Here is a 22,119-nt window from a genome sequence, read left to right on the forward strand (position 1 = left end):
GTTCGGTAGTAACTTGATCTAAAATTACATGATCATCATCATTAGCTTCCTCACTAATTGGTGTAGGAGTCACAGGAACAGGTTTCTGTGATGAACTACTTTCCAATAAGGGAGCAGGTACAGTTACCTCATCAAGTTCTACTTTCCTCCCACTCACTTTTTTCGAGAGAAACTCCTTATCTAGAAAGGATCCATTCTTAGCAACGAATGTCTTGCCTTCGGATTTGTGATAGAAGGTGTACCCAACAGTCTCCTTTGGGTATCCTATGAAGACACATTTCTCCGATTTGGGTTTGAGCTTATCAGGTTGAAGCTTTTTCACATAAGCATCGCACCCCCAAATTTTAAGAAACGACAACTTTGGTTTCTTGCCAAACCACAGTTCATAAGGCGTCGTCTCAACGGATTTAGATGGTGCCCTATTTAACGTGAATGCAGCCGTCTCTAAAGCATAACCCCAAAACGATAGCGGTAAATCAGTAAGAGACATCATAGACCGCACCATATCTAATAAAGTGCGGTTACGACGTTCGGACACACCATTACGTTGTGGTGTTCCGGGTGGCATGAGTTGCGAAACTATTTCGCATTGTTTAAAATGAAGACCAAACTCGTAACTCAAATATTCTCCTCCACGATGAGATTGTAGAAACTTTATTTTCTTGTTACGATGATTTTCTACTTCACTCTGAAATTCTTTGAACTTTTCAAATGTTTCAGACTTATGTTTCATGAAGTAGATATACCCATATCTTCTTAAATCATCTGTGGAGGTGAGAAAATAACGATACCCACCGCGAGCCTCAACATTCATCGGACCACATACATCAGTATGTATGATCTCCAACAAATCTGTTGCTCGCTCCATTGTTCCGGAGAATGGCGTTTTAGTCATCTTGCCCATGAGGCATGGTTCGCAAGTACCACGTGATTCATAATCAAGTGATTCCAAAAGACCATCAGTATGGAGTTTCTTCATGCGCTTTACACCAATATGACCTAAATGGCAGTGCCACAAATAAGTTGCACTATCATTATCAACTCTGCATCTTTTGGCTTCAATATTATGAATATGTGTATCACTACTATCGAGATTCAATAAAAATAGACCACTCTTCAAGGGTGCATGACCATAAAAGATATTACTCATATAAATAGAACAACCATTATTCTCAGATTTAAATGAATAACTGTCTCGCATCAAACAAGATCCAGATATAATGTTCATGCTCAACGCTGGCACCAAATAACAATTATTCAGGTCTAAAACTAATCTCAAAGGTAGATGTAGAGGTAGCATGCCGACCGCGATCACATCGACTTTGGAACCATTTCCCACGTGCATCGTCACCTCGTCCTTAGCCAATCTTCGCTTAATACGTAGTCCCTGTTTCGAGTTGCAAATATTAGCAACAGAACCAGTATCAAATACCCAGACAGTACTGGTACACATCAATAACATGTATATCACATATACCTTTGTTCACCTTGCCATCCTTCTTATCCGCCAAATACTTGGGGCAGTTCCGCGTCTAGTGACCAGTCCCTTTGCAGTAGAAGCACTCAGTCTCAGGCTTAGGTCCACACTTGGGTTTCTTCATTTGAGCAGCAACTTGCTTGCCGTTCTTCTTGAAGTTCCCCTTCTTCCCTTTACCCTTTTTCTTGAAATTGGTGGTCTTGTTGACCATCAACACTTGATGGTCCTTCTTGATTTCTACCTCCGCAGCCTTTAGCATAGTGAAGAGCTCGGGAACTGTCTTGTTCATCCCTTGCATATTATAGTTCATCACGAAGCTCTTGTAGCTTGGTGGCAGTGATTGAAGAATTCTGTCAATGACACTATCATCCAGAAGATTAACTCCCAGTTGAATCAAGTGATTGTTATACCTAGACATTTTGAGTATATGCTCACTGACAGAACTATTCTCCTCCATCTTGCAGCTGTAGAACTTATTGGAGACTTCATGTCTCTCAATCTGGGCATTTGCTTGAAATATTAACTTCAACTCCTGGAACATCTCATATGCTCCATGACGTTTAAAACGTCATTGAAGTCCCGGTTCTAAGCCGTAAATCACACTGAACTATCAAGCAGTCATCAGCTTTGCTCTGCCAGACATTCACAACTTCCGGCGTTGCTCCTGCAGCGGACCTTGCATCTAGCGGTGCTTCCAGGACGTAATTCTTCTGTGCAACAATGAGGATAATCTTCAAGTTAGGGACCCATTCCGTGTAATTGCTACCATCATCTTTCAACTTAGCTTTCTCAAGGAACACATTAAAATTCAACGGAACAACAACACGGGCCATCTATCTACAACAATATAGACATGCAAAATACTATCAGGTACTAAGTTCATGATGAATTAAAGTTCAATTAATCAAATTACTTAAGAACTCCCACTTAGATAGACATCCCTCTAATCATCTAAGTGATCACGTGATCCATATCAACTAAACCATGTCCGATCATCACATGAGATGGAGTAGTTTTCAACGGTGAACATCACTATGTTGATCATATCTACTATACGATTCACGCTCGACCTTTCGGTCTCAGTGTTCCGAGGCCATATCTGCATATGCTAGGCTCGTCAAGTTTAACCCGAGTATTTTGCGTGTGCAAAACTGGCTTGCACCCGTTGTATGTGAACGTGGAGCTTATCACACCCGATCATCACGTGGTGTCTCGGCACGACAAACTTTCGCAATGGTGCATACTTAGGTAGAACACTTATACCTTGAAATTTAGTAAGAGATCATCTTATAATGCTACCGTCGCTCTAAGCAAACTAAGATGCATAAAGGATAAACATCACATGCAATCAATATAAGTGATATGATATGGCCATCATCATTTTGTGCCTTTGATCTCCATCTCAAAGCACCATCATGATCACCATCGTCACCAACGCAACACCTTGATCTCCATTGTAGCGTCGTTGTCATCTCAACAACTATTGCTTCTACGACTATCGCTACCGCTTAGAGATAAAGTAAAGCAATTATATGGCGATTGCATTTCATACAATAAAGTGACAACCGTATGGCTCCTGCCAGTTGTTGATAACTTTGTTACAAAACATGATCATCTCATACAATAAAATTTAGCATCATGTCTTTACCATATCACATCACAACATGCCCTACAAAAACAAGTTAGACGTCCTCTACTTTGTTGTTGCAAGTTTTATGTGGCTGCTACGGGCTGAGCAAGAACCGTTCTTACCTACCCATCAAAACCACAACGATATTTCGTCAAGTATGTGATGTTTTAACCTTCACAAGGACCGGGCGTAGCCACACTCGATTCAACTAAAGTTGGAGAAACTGACACCCGGCAGCCACCTGTGTGCGAAGCACGTCGGTAGAACCAGTCTCGCGTAAGCGTACACGTAATGTCGGTCCGAGCCGCTTCATCCAACAATATCGCCGAATCAAAGTATGACATGCTGCTAAGCAGTATGACTAGTATCGTCCACAACTCACTTGTGTTCTACTCGTGCATATAACATCTACGCATAAACCTGGCTCTGATGCCACTGTTGGGGAACATAGTAATTTCAAAAAAATTCCTACGAACACACAAGATCATGGTGATGCATAGCAACGAGAGGGAAGAGTGTTGTCCACGTACCCTCGTAGACCGAAAGCGGAAGCGTTATGACAATGCGGTTGATGTAGTCGTACGTCTTCACGATCAACCGATCCTAGTACCGAACGTACGGCACCTCCGCGATCTGCACACGTTCAGCTCGGTGACGTCCCACGAACTCCGATCCAGCAAAGTGTCGAGGGAGAGTTTCGTCAGCATGATGGCGTGATGACAGTGATGATGATGCTACCGATGCAGGGCTTCGCCTAAGCACCGCAATGATATAACCGAGGTGGATTATGGTGGGGGGGCACCGCACACGACTAAGAGAGATCAATGATCAACTTTTTGTGTCTATGGGGTGCCCCCTCCTCCTATATAAAGGAGTGGAGGAGGGGGAGAGGCCGGCCCTCCTAGGCGCGCCCCAAGGAGAGTCCTACTCCCGGCGGGAGTAGGACTCCAACCCTTCCAAGAGTAGGAGTAGGAGAGAGGGAAGGAGGAGAGAGGGGGAAGGAAAGGGGGGCACCGCCCCCCTCCTTGTCCAATTCGGACTAGAGAGGGAGGGGCGCGCGGCTGCCCTGGCCACCCCTCCTCTTCTCCACTAAGGCCCAATAGGCCCATTACACTCCCTGGGGGGTTCCGGTAACCCCCCGGTACTCCAATATTTGTCCGAACTTGCCCGGAACCCTTCCGAAGTCCAAACATAGTCATCCAATATATCGATCTTTATGTCTCGACCATTTCGGGACTCCTCGTCATGTCCGTGATCATATCCAGGACTCCAAACTACCTTCGGTACATCAAAACACAAAAACTCATAATACCAATCGTCACCGAACGTTAAGCATGCGGACCCTACGGGTTCGAGAACTATGTAGACATGACCGAGACATGTCTCTGGCCAATAACCAATAGCGGAACCTGGATGCTCATATTGGCTCCCACATATTCTACGAAGATCTTTATCGGTCAAACCGCATAACAACATACGTTGTTCCCTTTGTCATCGGTATGTTACTTGCCCGGGATTCGATCATCGGTATCTCAATACCTAGTTCAATCTCGTTACCGGCAAGTCTCTTTACTCGTTCCGTAATGCATCATCCCACAACTAACTCATTAGTCACATTGCTTGCAAGGCTTATAGTGATGTGCATTACTGAGAGGACCCAGAGATACCTCTCCGACAATCGGAGTGACAAATCCTAATCTTGATCTATGCCAACCCAACAAGTACCATCAGAGACACCTGTAGATCACATTTATAATCACCCAGTTACGTTTTGACGTTTGGTAGCACACAAAGTATTCCTCCGGTATTCGGGAGTTGCATAATCTCATAGTCATAGGAACATGTATAAGTCATGAAGAAAGCAATAACAACATACTAAATGATCAAGTGCTAAGCTAACAGAATGGGTCAAGTCAATCACATCATTCTCTAATAATGTGATCCCGTTAATCAAATGACAACTCATGTCTATGGCTAGGAAACTTAACCATTTTTGATTCAATGAGCTAGTCTAGTAGAGGCATACTAGTGACACTCTGTTTGTCTATATATTCACACATGTATTAAGTTTCCGGTTAATACAATTCTAGCATGAATAAAAATTTACCATGATATAAGGAAATATAAATAACAACTTTATTATTGCCTCTAGGGCATATTTCCTTCAGAAGCCACTAGTGAAACCTATGGCCCCGGGTCTCTTTTCCATTATATTTGCATCTCTTTAAATGTCGTTTACTATTTTTCAATCTTTACTATCCAATCTATACAACAAAAATACAAAAAAATATTTACTTTACTATCTCTATTAAATCTCACTTTTGCGAGTGACCGTGAAGGGATTGACAACCCCTTTATCGCGTTGGTTGTAATGTTCTTGATTGTTTGTGCAGGTACTAGGTGACTTGTGCGTAGCCTCCTACTGGATTGATACGTGGGTTCTCAAAACTGAGGGAAATACTTACGCTACTTTGCTGCGTCACCCTTTCCTCTTCAAGGGAAAACCAATGCATGCTCAAGAGGTAGCAAAATTTTAAGAAAAATAATTTGTGTGTGGGAGCACCCATTCATCATGTGACCGAATCTGTCAATTGGCGCGGGCAATTGGATTGTCCGCCCTGCCTTCTTCATCGTCTAAATAACCTAGTTCATCTTTCTCTCCACACCCACACAATTTCTTCTTCCTCTAGTTCCCGCCCTTGTCTACTTCGGTCGAACCACCCACTCCCACCCCCCATGCCGGGTGATGCTTCCCTGCACTTCATCACCCTTCCCTCCACTTCGGCCACTGTTGTGTTGTCGCAACCTCGGTCGCCCCTCTACCCCTGACCTCTCGCACCGGCAACCCCCCTCCCAAATCCCGAATGGGCAACCCTAGCTCCATCAGACTTCCCTCCACATGTGACGGCATGGCATTGTCGTCAACTTCATGTCGTTTTCATCAGCGTCCCCACCCCTCCCATGCGGATGTGCCACAACAACAAAATCCTTCAGAGCGATTTTGTGTGTATAGTTAGGGTCTAGCATGTGTGTTTGGTGTGAATGGTGTGTGTGCGGAGTGAGTTTGTGCATGAGCTCATATACTACCATTGTACCACACAAGAAAACTCGAAAAAGAATGGTACTTCACTCGCACTCGCTCATAGAGACTTTTAAGCCGCGTTCGGATTCCCTCCGCTCCGCGGCTCCGCGCCGGAGCGGAGCGGCAATCCAGTTATAATCTGCGGAGTTGATTAAACGCTGCTCCGCGCGCTCCGCTCCGCGGAGGATGGCCGAACAGGGCCTTAATCTCAGATCTATTTCATACTTTTGAGCCTCCAGTTCTATTGTTCCATTGATGACATTTTAGTCTCATAAGAGCCTCATCACTAGCAGGGATGTCCTTCCCGCTCGAAAACAACCCACATTAGCGAGAAATCAAAGTTTTAAACTTGGAGTGAAAAACCAAGCTTCGACTATGGATGGAGCGTACATCGTCGTGCTCATCACTCCTCCTTGGTGGCGTCACCTTGGAGATGGTCTTCTATCAAACGTCCATGTTTTGTGCATCCTATAGTTTTCTTCATCGGTTAGATGGATGCGTGGTCTCGATCGGTGTGGAACCCGGACGACGGCTCTGGAGAGCGAAGTTGTGTTGTAGAGCATCAAATTTTATCACTTGGATGGTGGAGTTATCAGCTCGTGCGCGACACGTCCTCATGCATGTGTGGAAGCCAGAGCGATGACTCCGGAGGATGTCTTCTATTGCAAGGTTTCGATTTGGGTCTCTTGGGAGGCAGAGTCATCGGCTCGTTTGTCAAGAGGCCCGGGGCTGGTGTGTGTTGGGGGGGGGGGGTTATGGGGCAGTTGTATTGATTTTTAGCCATTTCTCATTATTAACTCGACAATTCTCTTCTCCTACGAAAGGCGGAGCTCCTCGTGGTTGCTCAAAACAAAGTCTCCCTCATATTTTTGGTCCAATTTTGACCATAATTTTTACAGGGTAATTTTGATCATAAATTTAACTAATAAAATATAAATTATATGTGGGAAAAATAGTATTATTGGAAACTTACTTCAAATATGAATACAACAAGATAATTACTGTAACATATACTCCCTATGTCCCATAATATAAGAGAGCTACACTAGCTCTTATATTATGAGACCGAGGGAGTAGCTTATATATTTTGTTAGAGAGTTAGATACACTACAGGTGCCCTAACTTGTCCGGCACGATCAGTTTGGTGCCTAAACTTGAAAAATACACAAAACTGGTGTCGTAACTTTTCTAGGTGTTCAAATATGGTGCCCCTAGACGTATGCCGCCGTATCAACTGCCCGTGAGGCATGGGCCACATGCCAGTGCTGCGGATGGTAGTTTTTTTAAATGACCTTGGACTTTGGTTAATTCTTGCAAAAAATCGTTACGAGCGCTACACACACACACTGTTTTTTACGGGAACATGCATGTACTTTAATTAATTCACACACAAAAGAAAACACAAGTTGGCATGAAGGGAATTCGAACCACGGACCTGCGGGTTGCCTAACAAACAAGCGGATTAAGAGACAACATTTTGGTTTACATTTAACTGCTAGCTAGCAACTTATATGCACGATTCAATTTCTAGAATTGACAGGTGATGCACAGGGGTTTCCCCCATTTATTAAGGATCAAGTTTGGTGTGTGGTGGAACCTCTCATCAATAAATGTCTTGATACTCATTTAAAAAAATTTGAGGACCATGTTTATCTTGATACTCATACTAAAATGGGCCGTATGCATCCCTGGTTGGTGCAGAGGCCGGGAAGTGAAAATCTCTCCCATTTTAGGTAACCTACGTCTCTTCCGAACGGGCCCGGCGATCGATCCACCACACCTTCGACCCCGTCACCGGTTCCTCCCCCCTCGCCGCCGCCGGAGGCTAGCGCCAGGCAAAGTCTGCGCAATGGCGGCGGCGGCGGGGCCTCTCTCTGTTCTGGCGACAAGACGGCGGTTGGTGGATCCGTGTGCAGATTGGATCGGCCAGAGGCGGAGCCCCGGCGGCAGGCCGTCGGATCCGTGGATGGCGGCGCGTGCAGCGGCGGGAGTGGAGCCTCGGCAGCGGCTGTTGGATCTGCGGATGACGGCGGTTGCGGCATGCTCTTGCTCGGTCAAAAGACCCGGTGACAGCAGCCATAGCAGATGAACCTGGGCGGTTTGCATGTCCAAAACGTGCTCAGATGGATGGATCCAAGCCGTGATGTTTGCATGTCCAAAACGTGCTCAGATGGATGCAAACCAGGTTACTGGTCACCGCTTCCTTGTGCTGTACGTGGATGTGATCCAGCAGCCTGCTCTCGGCTATTACGTCTGCCGGCGCCTCGCACAAGGACGCACAGAGCCGCAGAGTCGAGCACCAGGACGTGCCAGCCCTTCGCTTGGATCCGGCCTGACCGTGCCGGCGTCGGCCGATCCGTCGTCGAACTGTGGATTTTGGTGACCATCATAGGTTTTTCGCAGGCCTGCGGCAGACGGTGATATGCCTTTCAGGCTTCAGTTCAGGCCATGACACCCTGACGGGCATGGGCAGGGCTCTCTTCAGCTAGGTGGGACGGTGGTGGTGTCGATCATTGTGGCGACCACCCCGACATGCGGCGGCAGACTTGTTGTGAAGCGTGGTGATCACCGAAAGGTCTTTCTGATGGTGCTCTCTCAAGATCCGGTGGTTTACTTCGGCGGGGAGATAAAAACTATGGACGGCGCCTTGACGCAAAGGGATGGTTGTGCAGCACCTGAGCACATCGCATGCAGCTGCTGGGATCGTGGAAAAGTGGTGGTGACAACACATATGATGTCGATGGTGGTGCTGCTTGAGCACCTGGTTCGAGCTCCGGGGTGAAAGCCTAGGCCTGACCCGAGTTGGTTATACCTAGCAATGGCGATGCTTTTACATCGTTACCTTCTTGAAGGCATTGCTCGGATATGCTTGTTCAGGTTCTTCAGGGTGAAAACCTAGATTCTGACCTTGGATGGTTGGATCCGGTGACGACGGCGCTTGAGCGCCAATCCCTTCCTGAAGGCGTTGCTATTGAAGAATCTCGTCGATCGTGGGATGTCATGGGATGGTTGGTGCGGATACGGTCACCGATTTAGTTTGCTGATCACCGATCTGATCGTTTTTGTGTTTTTTTATCGTCTGTGTATAGCTTTGGTCTTATTTGACTTTGCTATTTATCGGCGTGTTTTTTTGTGTGCGTGTGTGTGCGTTGATGTTGGCTGTATGCATCTTAGTTATGCAGAGGCCGGGTGTGTGCTCATTATGTTTGTATTCTCTTGATGCTTCATTCTGAGCCAATAAAATTCACCTTTTGTCGGAAAAAAAACGTATCGCTTTGCACATGTTTTCTACAGCTTTTTTGAAGTACTGCTTCACTTTTTTCTGAGTTCCTGTTTAATTTTCATGATAGATAAATTTTCCCATATGAAAAATAAAATAATTATCAATATGCAATTATTGTTGATTTTATATCTTTATTCTATTTTCATTATTGTGTACCTTGAAGAGATAAACATGAATTTTCTCTAAAATTTATGTGGACATAAAAAGATGAATGTATATTAAAAATTATTCTGTAAATTTATGTATCCTCATTGAGCACCATAAGCAAGAACAATTATTGTGTATCTTCATTATATTTTTAAAATGCACAATTATTTAAAATTGACAATATTGTATTTAAAAACTGTTCAACGTGTATTAAATATTATTGTGTGACAATAATAACTTCTAGAAATGTACTAGCATGTTAAGCGTGTTTGTAGAAATTTAAGAATAATATTACATAATATTATTTTAATAGGCATTCAACATTATCAAAAAATATGGTGAACATTTTCTAAAATAATAGGAAAATAAAAAAATGAACATGAACGTGAACGTGTATTTCAAAAACTGCTCACTTTGTTTTCAAGATAAGTTCAACTTTTTAATTCCACATCAATTTTAGAAAAAGTTCATGTTTATCTCTTCAAAGTACACAATAATGAAAATAGACAAAATTTCATATTGATAATTATTTTATTTTTTCACATGGAAAAAATTTATGTATCATGAGAACTAAACAGAAACTTCACTCGAAGAAAAACAAGATGGTAACTTGGAAATAAATATAAATAAAATTACTCCGGTAAAAGCATACGCAGAGCGATACATGCAATCATCTATATAAACTGCTTGCTGATAATTAAGCGCAAACCAGACTATGGCCACCTGGTCCGCTCGATTGTCAGAAGACGAGGATGTCACATGTTCGAATTCCCTGCACGCTCGCTTCCTGTATTTTTTTGCGATTATTACTTAAAATCAAGGGGTATTTTTGCAAGATTGATTAAAATCCAGGGGCATTCCTATAAAAAACACGCGTAGCTCACAGCGCCTGCAACCACTGACATGTGGCCCAGCGACATGTTGGCATGCCACGCGGGCACTCGATACGGCGGCATACGTCCAGAGGTACCGTATTTGAAAGTCCAAACAAGTTATGACATCACTTTTGTGTATTTTTCAAGTTTAGGCATCAAACTGACTGCGCCGGACAAGTTAGGGCACCTGTGGTGTATTTAACTCTTTGTTAGACAAACTTACGGTCGAAATTTGACCAAAATAGAGGGCTTCAACATTTTATCGCTCTTCATAATGGTGGACCCAAACGTCAGTGACGGCATCTTTCCACCCCTTAGTCCCCTTGACTGCCCTGGTGTCCGGTGGATCCGTGGGAACACATCGCTGTGGCGCAGCAAGCATGGCCAGCGGCGCCGGCGAGGATGAGGCGCCGTCAGGGTGGGCGTGGCGTTCAAGTACGGCATCTTTCACCCTGACTCGTTCCTCTTCTTACTCGCCTAGGTTTTGCTGGCCCAATCTAGTTCCGCTGACACCAGATTCAACGGCGAATTGTATGCGTTGCTGAGGTCAGGGGAGACACATCCCCGATCTCTCAATTCTTTTTCTCGTTTCCCTTTCAATGGCGAGCGACAGAAGGAACAGTCCACGATCGAGATATGGAAGAACAGGTCTTGGATTGGATTCAATAATGGAAGAACATGGAAAGGAAGGAAAAGTTTCCGCTTGCCGTCCCTTTCCTCCCCATTAGTCAATCCCCTCTCCAACCTCCAGCACAACAGTACAACACGTACTCCAATTCTCTACTGTCTAGAGGACTCCGTGCTGCTTACTGCTCACACGGTCACACCTTTTAACTGACCCATCGACACCATTCTTTGTCTCCTCCTTCTATGCTTGTCATTGCCACTTCATTGTTTGTGTCAGATCGATTACTCACCACCGGTGTCTTCCTTGCGCGGTATTGAATCCGTTCATTCTTCCGTAAAAGCGCAGTCATTGTAGCTTCCTTCATGCTATGGTGTGGTGCCATGACCATGATTGTTAGCTTCCTCCATGACCATGATTGTTATTTGTTAGCTTCATTCATGTTATGATGCTATGACCATGATTGTTAGCCTCCTTCAGTGGATATGCACGCGGCGGAGGCAGGATTTTGACACTTTTTTCTTCCACCAAATCTCCCATGCCATATCAAGTTTATGCTCCCAATCACATAACCACTTGAATCTATCTTCGGTGTTTATTGCTGTTACCGGTCACCAAGCGCTTCATGACTGTATGCTTTTCACAGAGTGTTCCTCAGACTTTTGAGAATTCCCGGATACACATGTCAACAAAGTCCCAAGTACTATAAGGGCACATCGTCACGGCTTTGCTGACAAGATTATTTTCGTGTTCCTGGATCTGGACAAGTAACCGTTCTCCTCTGCTTCTTTTCAGGGGATTGGCTCTGCCATCACAAGGAGCCTGCATCCCTGAACTCTGAATATTACCGCCAAATCGGGGATTTTTTCTCCACAACGGCGTCATGCTACGGTCCCGACTGTTCTATATTTGCTCCATTATCTTCGCATTCTATTTTGCCCATGTGCAACAGACGAGTGCACAGATCACAGCACCATGGGAAGGTAAAATCCATCTTAACCACCATACCTCTTGTTTAATTTGGTAGGTGTTCTTGTTCATTTTACATTTTCCTCATAACCATGACCCACTTGAGGAGAGATGCAAAGGAGCACACGAGTCCAGGGTGCTACATTTTTTTTTCTGCATCCTTCTTGCATTATGAGACCAACTTGCTGTACATTTGGTTCAACTGGTCTGCAGTCGATGCTTTGAGAGCTATCAGAGGCAGCTTGAGTGATCCACTGGGACGTCTCGATAACTGGAACCGTGGAGATCCGTGCGTCGGAAATTGGTCCCGTGTTATCTGTTACAATGTAACAGCAAGCGATGGATACTTTCATGTGCGGCAACTGTATGTGCATAAGTGTTCTCCTTGTCAATCATGCCCATATCATTTATACAACCCTTCTTCTTTGCTTCTATTCTGGCTTGCTTTTTGTCATGAATTGAGAACTTGGGCTTGGTCATATATATAGTTTTGTTGACTTTCTTAATAGATCATTTTGCCATCCTGGATTCTGTTTTGGTCTGTTGACAGCTTCATTTAAATAAACCAGAAAAATATTGCAGCGTTCATTACCTTCTTGCAAACCATGTTAATTATGTATCAGCATATTTGATGGAGCTGAAAGTGGAGTAAAAAAAGATGCAAAATGTGTATAGATGGAGTAGAGGAGCATTTTCCCTCTGAAAAGTGAAAAGTCTCATGCTTATTTTAATTCCAGATGAATCTAATTCCTGTGACATTTTATTATAATATGTTTCGCTTGATGATATCCTCGTATTATGTGATTATAGGGAGCTTCTACGGTTAAATTTATCTGGGACTCTAGCTCCTGAGCTTGGCCAGCTGTCTCGCATGAAAATATTGTAAGTGCAGTGAGCTGAGCTCGGTAATTATCGTGTGGATTGCCTGTTCATTTAATCCAGTCCTACATGCACAAGGGGCGACTGAGTACTTTTAATTTCCTTTCAAGGGATTTTATGTGGAACTCAATTGGTGGGAGCATTCCTAAGGAGGTTGGCAACATTACTTCCCTGGAACTATTGTAAGTCGAAATCTACACCACGGATTAGAAACATGGTCTACCTGAATCAATTTCCTTAATATATTTCTAGTTAGACATGGAGGTTATCATTTTTCTGTATATGTTAACTTAGTTATTGCTTGCAGGTGTTTCAATAAATAGTTGTTTCTCTGAGATGATTTCACAGTTCGTTTTGCTCCTGTAACAAGGTGTGCATTGTTTATATTTGCAGGCTCTTAAATGGGAACCAGTTGACTGGTTCTTTACCAGAGGAAATTGGCTTCGTTCCTAATTTGAATAGGATTCAGATTGATCAGAACCATATATCCGGATCCATACCTAAATCATTCGCTAACCTGAACAAAACCGAGCACTTGTAAGTAGGATATGTTTTAGCCTCTCTGTTAACGAGTGATAGTTATCCTTATCCTAATGGATTTCCATTTACTATCCAGTCACATGAACAATAATTCATTGAGTGGTCAAATTCCACCTGAACTGTCCAGATTACCTTCCCTTGTTCATCTGTAAGTACCTGACCTCTGCTGTACCATAATATTGGTTTTCATTTATACCCCACTGACAGTATAATTGGTTTGCAGATTGTTGGATAACAATAACTTATCTGGCTATCTTCCTCCAGAATTATTGCAGCTACCAAAACTGCTCATCGTGTATGAAGCCCACTATTGTGCAGTAGTTTGAATAATATACAGTTTTTGATTATTTTGGTTGGGTGGGCTGGATATCAATCTTTGATTATGAATTGGACTGATCTGTCGGCCCTAAATGAAGATCATAAGCAGTAGTTCTCCTGTATTTGTTGTTTTGTAGCTTAAATGAATAGTTTACGGTTTACTTACAACTTTGGGAGCAACACAAACAAAGAATGTCTGCTCCACTGTTCTCTTCTACTGAAAAGTAGCTGCTGGCCTGTTCCTTGTGATAGCTTATTCTCGTAATACTGGGAAGTTGCTTTAACTGGCATTAGCTCTGTTAGTTGTTTAGGATTACTTCTGATTTTACCCTGATCTTTAGGGCATTATTTCTTGCCAGCAGTAAATCACTGAAAGCTTGTATGCTGCTGAAACAATATAACTGCTAGTCGATTTTGCATTTTTCTGTTATTTATATACCATGAGTAATTCAAAGTAACTGGAAAGAAGACCCATAGCAACTCGAGTAACTTCCAGTTCATTTTCTTAGTCTTTTTACATGTCTTTGAGATATCACTTGTAAAGATATATATAAACATTCACTGCACGTCTAATTGCGTCTTTTCAAAATGATCCCAGCCAGCTAGACAATAACAACTTCTCGGGGAGTTCAATTCCTTCATCTTATGGCAATATCACCACACTTCTGAAGTTGTAAGTATGTTCTCCATCTCTCTGCTTTTTTAGCTATGTGCTCAAATGAATTATAATATTAATAATGATGATTTCACATTGGTCGTCATTATTGCAATGAGGATGGCCCTTAATTTGGTTGAGTTCTGCAAAAGAAATAAAGAATCTTAACTTGCTTTTCTTTTACAGTATGTATGACAGTCTCAGATTAATCTAATTGATATGGTCTATATCAGGAGTTTGAGAAACTGCAGCTTGGAAGGTCCCGCTCTTGATGCCAGTGGAATACCGCAACTTGGCTACTTGTACGTAGCATTCTGAACTACGCACTACCTATTTGTTTAGGAAAAAAAAATCTCAACCGTGATGCTTAGGCCTTGTACAATGCAAGGTACTTAGGGGAGGTGCTTAGAGAAATAAACCAGGCTTTTCTTAAGCATTAGTGCTTATTTGTACAGAGTAGACGCTTAATTAGGTGTCTCTCCTGTAGAAATAGGCACCGGTGCTTCAGAAAAATCTGGTTTATTTTTCTAAGCACCTCCCTAAACATCTAGCATTGTGCAAGGCCTTAGGTGAATTTGGCAGCTATCACTTGCTCTGATCTTTGTTATGTTGTTTCAGGGATATTAGTTGGAATCAGTTGACGGGTCCCATACCATCTGGCAAACTAGCGAGCAACATAACTACAATGTATAAAAATAAGGCCCTCTCAAAGATTTCATGCCATTTTGTTTTTTAAGTATTATTTATTGATCCCTTTTTCCCCAATGAAACTTCTATTTTCAGTTTACACTCACTTTTGCAAGTTGTGCAGAGATCTTTCCCACAATCGTCTTAACGGTTCTATTCCTGGAAGTTTCTCCGGCCTTCCTAATCTCCAAAGATTGTAAGTCTGATATTACGTTCTCCATGCTATTACGGCCTTTAATATTTGATAGGGGATAGATCTCTAGAAAGGGGGGATGCTCTTACTTCATTATTGCTGAATAGTAGCGAATTACTCCCTTTGTCCCTTAGGGTAGTCTCGCATGGACAATGATTGATTGCAGAGTACCTTCTCCGGGTCCATGCCATGACAACAACTTTAATTTTGAACAAACATAAGTTTAAACAGTTTTGCATCACAGTACTGTCCATGAATGATCATTTGAATCAGGCTGAGCTGATTTTTTTTTTGGTCTTCATTCAGGTCAATGGAGAATAATAACTTGGATGGTTCTGTTCCATCTGATGTCTGGCGAAATATTGATTTCAGTGGAAATAGAAGCCTGATATTGTAAGATCATCATAAATTGAACCTTCTGCTTCACCTTTTTGATTTTATAGAATGGTATATAATTGACATATTTCTTCAGGACTGGTAATCTAATATCCCCCCTCAACTATTTTGCAGGGATTTCCATAACAACGCTCTCACGAATCTATCAAATCCTCTTACACCCCCTGCGAATGTTACCATCCTGTATGCATTTCTATTGAACACTTATCTTTTCCATTTTTCAGATCCATTCATCATTTCCAGTACCTTATATTTTCTTTCCTTTACCATCCATGTTTTTAGGTTATCTGGAAACCCCATATGCACATCGCAAAATCAACTGAATATATCTCAGTATTGCCAATCAATTTCAGTTGTTGTTCCTGGAGGTTCCACAAATAACAATACACTTTGTCCGCCATGCTCAACCGACCTTCCTCACGAAAACATACTAAGGTCACCAATCCCATGCTTATGTGCTATTCCACTTCACGTCGATTACCGGTTGAAGAGTCCAGGATTCTGGGATTTTGTTCCGTACGAAGCTGAATTTCAACACTACTTATCATCTGGTCTTTCATTGTCTTCGTATCAATTGGAAGTCTCTACTTTTATGTGGGAAGAAGGCCCAAGACTGAAGATGAACCTTAAGCTTTTCCCTAACAACACTCCGTTGTTTAACTCTGGTGAAGTGCTGAGACTGAGGGACATGTTCACAGGGTGGCTCATCACAGACTCGGATATATTTGGGCCCTATGAGCTTATCGACTTCATCCCAGGGTGGTATGAAAATGGTATGTATATATGTTACTTTATCTTCACTCCACTCCATATTTCGTTTCGTTGCAATTTTGTCACCATGTTTATCTTGTCGTATATAGATGTTTGTATTAGTGATCATACGTGCAGTTACGTGCGCACAGTGGAGCTGCCGAGGCCTCCTCTCTTCATCTTCCCCAATGCAGATCTCCAAACCCCACATCAATCAAATAAGCATATTACCGTTGCCCACTTGTCCTAACTTAGTAAGCTTCATTGTATGTCTCTGAACCTGCAACGAATTTTCACACAACACCCTCAACTTAACATGTCCCTAAACTTTTTCCTGTTATCAAGTTTTTCCTTGTTGAGGTCGTAAGTGTGCTCTTGTTCACTCCTTGTCATAGGGCTTCAACGCCTTGATTCTCAATGTCTTTTTAATTAATTGGTCAAGTTTACCCTTGTGCTGGAACCTTGCTGTATTCCCTGGGCCAAAGGCCAATATATGTATATGTACATGCATGTAGAAATAAGCAAAGAAGAGAGTAACACAACATCTAACGGTTTGGCTCACGACAAAGGAAAAACATTGGATTGAGTACAATGTAGTTAGGTCTACAGAAAAGAATAGTTTGGTATCTTAAAGGAATAGTTTGATATCTAAGAGGATGTTGATAGCACTGTTGTGGAAGTATCCATCATATACGGTGCTATTTATCAAATGTAACCACTACAAAAGTGTTGCCAGCTTGGTATCCAGCAGTTGTAGCAACTACTGAAGAGAGAACTCACATGTTCCCATGCTTTCTTTTCAGTACTACCGCGTCGTACAGAGTCCAGTCTCAGTACAGGTGCCACTGTTGGTATTGTCATCGCAGCATTTGCTGCAGCGGCAATTCTTTCATCCCTCGTTACTCTAATTATATTGAGAAGGCGTTCAAGTCAAATTTCAAAGAGACGCACTGGTAAACCATACATTGTAAAATACATTGTAATATTTCATCTCTTTTTCAAATGTTTTTCCTTTGTCTAAAATTGTCTAAAGTTGTTAGATTATTCATCTCTTTTTCAAATACATTGTAATATTTCAGGTATCCACCTTTTTTATTTAAAACAGTTGTCACTTCTTTTGTCTCTGATTTTGTTAGTACAGAGTTGCAGCATTGTATGTATCGTCATGACTTCTTTATATGAGTTGATATTCATCTGAGCTTGTTGTGACGAAATTGTTATGGTCATTCGATGACAAAATTCTACTGACTTTGCAGCGAAAAGAATTCAGATGAAAATTGATGGCGTAAGAGACCTCACTTTTGAAGAATTATCAAATTGTACAAGCAATTTTAGTGACTCGGCACTAATTGGTCAAGGAGGGTATGGAAAAGTATACAGGGGGGTTCTGGCTGATGGAACAGGAGCTGCAGTAAAACGTACACAACAGGGATCTCTTCAGGGTTCAGAGGAGTTCTTCACAGAGATAGAATTGTTGTCCAGGCTGCATCACCGAAACCTGGTTTCTTTGGTTGGATATTGCGATGAAGATAATGAGCAGGTTGTCCCTCCAACCAGAAATACCAATTTCATCAAATGCTGCTTTATTGTTCAGCTGCTTTCTTTTTCTAGAATGGGCTGTGGAAAATTTGATATCCATATCAATTGCGACCCATGTATCTGGTGAAGTACATATACATCAACACACATTATCAACCCATTTCTATACATCAACACATGTTTAGGCTATTTCTGCTAGATCAATTCAACACATTGTTTATTGTTTAGTGCAGAAGTGATTCCTTGTCCATAGACATTGTAAGCTCATTTTCTGTTGATTGGCACTTTGGTATCGAGAGCTCATCTTCAGGGCACTCTTAATGGCAGAAGCTGGCCTGTTGCTGTTTATGCCGAATGTTACTTAATTTTTGGTCCAATGTTATGATGATTAAACTCATACTGTGAACCATGTATCGCAGATGCTGGTGTATGAGTATATGCCAAATGGTAATCTACGTGATCATCTTTCAGGTTAGGACTTCATTTCTGTAGCCACTAAACTGCACCTCAGAATTGTACACTTGGTCATAATTTCTGAAATGTGCTTATCTTATTGAATTACTTTGTTCCATGTTTATCCTGTCAGGCAATGGTGTTTTTCTATTTATCTACCATGCACAGATATGCAATCTTTGGCCTTTTCTCTTGCCACAGATAACATAGTGACAGACTTACAGTCATACAATTAGATGTTAGATCCAGCTGAGAAATGATATCGAGACAAACGTATGAAATTTCCCCGTCGTGATCATTGTGCACACATAATAGTCTAGTGCATGCCATCTTGGCGATAAATGCCTCTGTTCCATCAATAGTTTCCTCAGCTAGAACTCACAACTGACCACAGCAGGGAAATTCAATCACTCGTGAGGTGTGAAGGAACCTAATTTTTGATATCTATGTTTTGGATTTTGGTAGTCAGGCTCAAGCCAATGAAATCTCCATGCTTTTTTGCTTGCTTGCAAATTATTCTTGCTTTATTGTACGTGTGCTAAGAATATGCCTCTACCTTGCTTTTGGTGTGCTGCCTGTCCTGTAAAGTTCCTCTAACTAGTGCTTTATTTACGTAACAGCTAAAGCTAAAGAGGCTCTAAGTTTTCCCATGAGGTTACGAATTGCACTGGGATCATCACGAGGGATCCTCTACTTGCACACGGAAGCAGACCCTCCGATATATCATCGTGACATCAAGTCTAGCAATATTTTATTGGACTCGAAGTTTGTAGCAAAGGTTTCTGATTTTGGTCTCTCGAGGCTTGCCCCACTGCCGGCAATGGAGGGGGTCGCCCCTGGTCATGTGTCCACTGTTGTGAAGGGTACCCCGGTGAGTAGGTTGTACCAAATGGTATCGCATATCTTGGCATCAACTAGTTGTGCATAAATAAGCATGTTGCACTTGAGGTGAGGATCTGTATCAGTTTTGAGTGTCACGTACTAGTCTGTACCAAAATATTTTTTTGAAGGTCTGTCTGTACCAAAATATAAGACGTTTTTGCAGTTCAATTTGATATGGAGGGAGTATCTTCTAACATCTAGTTCTTGGCGTCATGTTGGTGACACTGCATTGCTGATTTAGTTGCCGTTGTTTACACCATGCAGGGTTATCTTGACCCGGAGTATTTCCTCACGCATAATCTGACGGACAAGAGCGACGTGTACAGCCTCGGTGTCGTTTTTCTGGAACTGCTGACAGGGATGCAGCCCATTTCTCATGGGAAAAACCTGGTCAGAGAGGTAACCATCAAAATTCAAATCGATGGAGCAGAGAATATATTGCACCGTAGTGATTTTTGTGATGCTAGCAAACTGAAACCGAATTGTGACAATAATGCATTACATACACGCATATGCAGGTTGTGGCGGCGAACCAGTCAGGGATGATATTGTCGGTGGTGGACACACGGATGGGTCCGTGCCCGTGGGAGTGCGTGGAGAGGTTCGCGGCGCTGGGGCTGCGGTGCTGCCGGGACGAGACGGACGCGAGGCCGTCCATGGTGGAGGTGGTGCGGGAGCTGGAGACGATATGGCAGATGACGCCAGAGACGGATAGCGTGCCGTTGGAGTCGGAGTCTCGGTGTCCATGGACCCCGGGCCGCACAGGCACGCAGCTGTCGTCGTCGTCCGCCGGGGGGTTGATGATGGCCTACCAGTACATGTCGTCCTCGGACGCCTCCGGCAGCAACCTTCTCAGCGGCGTGGTGCGCAGCACCAACCCTCGCTGAGAAAATGTGAGAGCCTAATTAGTTGGTGATGATGTTTGTGCTGGTAGGCAGGAGTATTAAAAATGTGTGAGTTTCATTTGTGCTGGTAGTTGTTTGAAATTCGTTTCTACAGCCTGTTTGTAAATAAATGAAGATATTTGCATATCTGCGTGGAATTTGCTTGCTGTATAGTATGAGTATTAATTATCTGTGGTTGGCTGATGTGAGTTGGTCCTGGATCAAAAGTTGATTAAATTGTAAGGCATTTTTTCCGGCAATTTTTTAAGGCATTTTGGTGATGACGAAAAACCGGTTAATGGCTTTTATGGCCAGCGAAAAAACTTTCTCCTTTGAAATCGACTAAGGGCATCTCCAAGGGTGATCCCTCAGTCATCCATTTTGACAGTTGGAGTGGACCAAAATACCGTGGTAACCAATGGTTTTGTCAACGCATTTCGTCGAACGGGCGGTCTTCACCGGAGTGAGTTCATCGTGGTTGCGGATAGAGGAGCCTACGTTCCAATAATCACATACCGGATTTGCCCTATGGACGAATATGCAACCACGAATGGAAACAAATAATATTGAGATGATTGCGAAAAGCTGGTGGCTACGTTGAGACTGTCGTCGAAGGCGTGAACCAGGCTGCCGGCGGCCAGAAGCTGGGCCGCTCCACGGGCGACCTGACCTTCTTCAGCCTGCCGCTCTTGAGGTCGTAAACCCCGATGCACCGCTTCTGGAAGCCACGTCTGCGGTAGAGATAGCGATTGCGCTCGTCCGTGCGCCACGCCGCGTGCTCCAGCTCGTCGTCGGTGAAGTAGACGCGGCCGGCCTTGAGCCCGGCGTGCTCCCTCGTCGACACGCACAGCGAGTTGTTCAGCCCGACGAACAGGGCCGCCTCGCCGATGTCGTCCGTCTCCTCCCACTGCCCGGCGGCGTCGTGGAGGACGTACACCTTGAAGGAGCACGTCCACTTCAGCCAGAGCTCCTCCTAGCGCTTGACGACGATCATCAGCCGTCCGTCCCGCGCCGCCACCAGGTACTTGCGGGGGCGGCACAGCGAGTAGTTGTCCGTCAGCCTCGGGGTTGCCGACTCCGCCGCCTTGTCCTGATCCGCCAGCGCCAGCCTCGGCGCGATCGCCGTGCCGGTCATCTTGCCGTCGGCACCGCGAGGGTCGCGCTCCCACGCCTGCACGACGCCCGAGCACGTGACGGAGTAGAACCGGCCGTCGTGGTGGATGGCGTCGTCGACGGCGTCGGGCGAGGGCGCCAGGCGCCACACGGGGTCCTCCGCCGACGCGAACGCCGGGGCGCCGAAGTCCCTGTGCAGGACGAGCATCGCGGCGTAGCAGCCCGGGCGCGGGGAGGCCGAGAGGACGACCTTGCGGTAGAAGTACTGGAGCATCTGGGTGCCGGCGAGCGTGAGCGACGAGCGCGGCCCGACCGCCTCCCATACCGGGCCCCTGCGACTAGGAGGGTGCAGGCCGCCGAACGAAAATATTGAACGGAACCATGGTGCCGTCGAACCTACGCTCAGCACCACATATCTACTGGTAGCTCTCACGGAGATCTGTGCATGGCGGGAATTGTAAAGCATGACGCGAAGCATCAAACAGCGATTATCAAACCTACAGTTCTTAATAAAAGCCCACAGTAGGGGTATAAAATATAGTCTTCTCGGATGGCGTGAAGCCTGTCTCCATGACCGAACATAACACTGTACACATTGTTTATAGCCTCGATACGTGTAGCACCAAGACGAATTTCTGCCTCCCAAAAATTCTGATGATTTAGCATCTAAGTGTTGAGGCGGTCTGAAAATAAAGTCTGTATGTTGGTCTGAGCATGTGACAATTGTTGGGGCCCTGGCAGG

At 43.9% G+C, this 22,119-nt stretch overlaps 1 protein-coding gene across 7 annotated transcripts; it reads left to right on the top strand.

Annotated features, from left to right (window-relative positions):
• Positions 1–10,794: 10,794 nt before the first annotated feature.
• LOC123157091 (probable LRR receptor-like serine/threonine-protein kinase At1g06840) lies at positions 10,795–20,453 on the top strand. Of its 7 annotated transcripts, none has more exons than XM_044575333.1 (21): positions 10,795–10,929; positions 11,915–12,102; positions 12,302–12,452; positions 12,899–12,970; positions 13,078–13,149; positions 13,361–13,504; positions 13,584–13,655; positions 13,731–13,802; positions 14,424–14,498; positions 14,714–14,782; positions 15,099–15,167; positions 15,292–15,363; positions 15,667–15,753; positions 15,871–15,939; positions 16,039–16,529; positions 17,310–17,459; positions 17,763–18,046; positions 18,465–18,516; positions 19,119–19,369; positions 19,645–19,779; positions 19,899–20,453. In XM_044575333.1, the coding sequence occupies exons 2-21, from the start codon at positions 12,003–12,005 to the stop codon at positions 20,265–20,267; spliced, it is 2,856 nt and encodes a 951-aa protein (XP_044431268.1). In that variant the 5' UTR covers positions 10,795–10,929; positions 11,915–12,002; the 3' UTR covers positions 20,268–20,453. The 7 variants fall into 7 exon arrangements, with proteins under 7 accessions (XP_044431268.1, XP_044431272.1, XP_044431270.1 ...); XM_044575332.1 differs by lacking the exon at positions 10,795–10,929 and adding an exon at positions 11,021–11,432; XM_044575335.1 differs by lacking the exon at positions 12,302–12,452 and having other exon boundaries at positions 10,887–10,929.
• The last annotated feature ends 1,666 nt before the right edge of the window (positions 20,454–22,119 follow it).

This window comes from Triticum aestivum, chromosome 7B (genome assembly GCF_018294505.1).
Source record: "Triticum aestivum cultivar Chinese Spring chromosome 7B, IWGSC CS RefSeq v2.1, whole genome shotgun sequence".
Lineage (NCBI taxonomy): Eukaryota > Viridiplantae > Streptophyta > Magnoliopsida > Poales > Poaceae > Triticum > Triticum aestivum.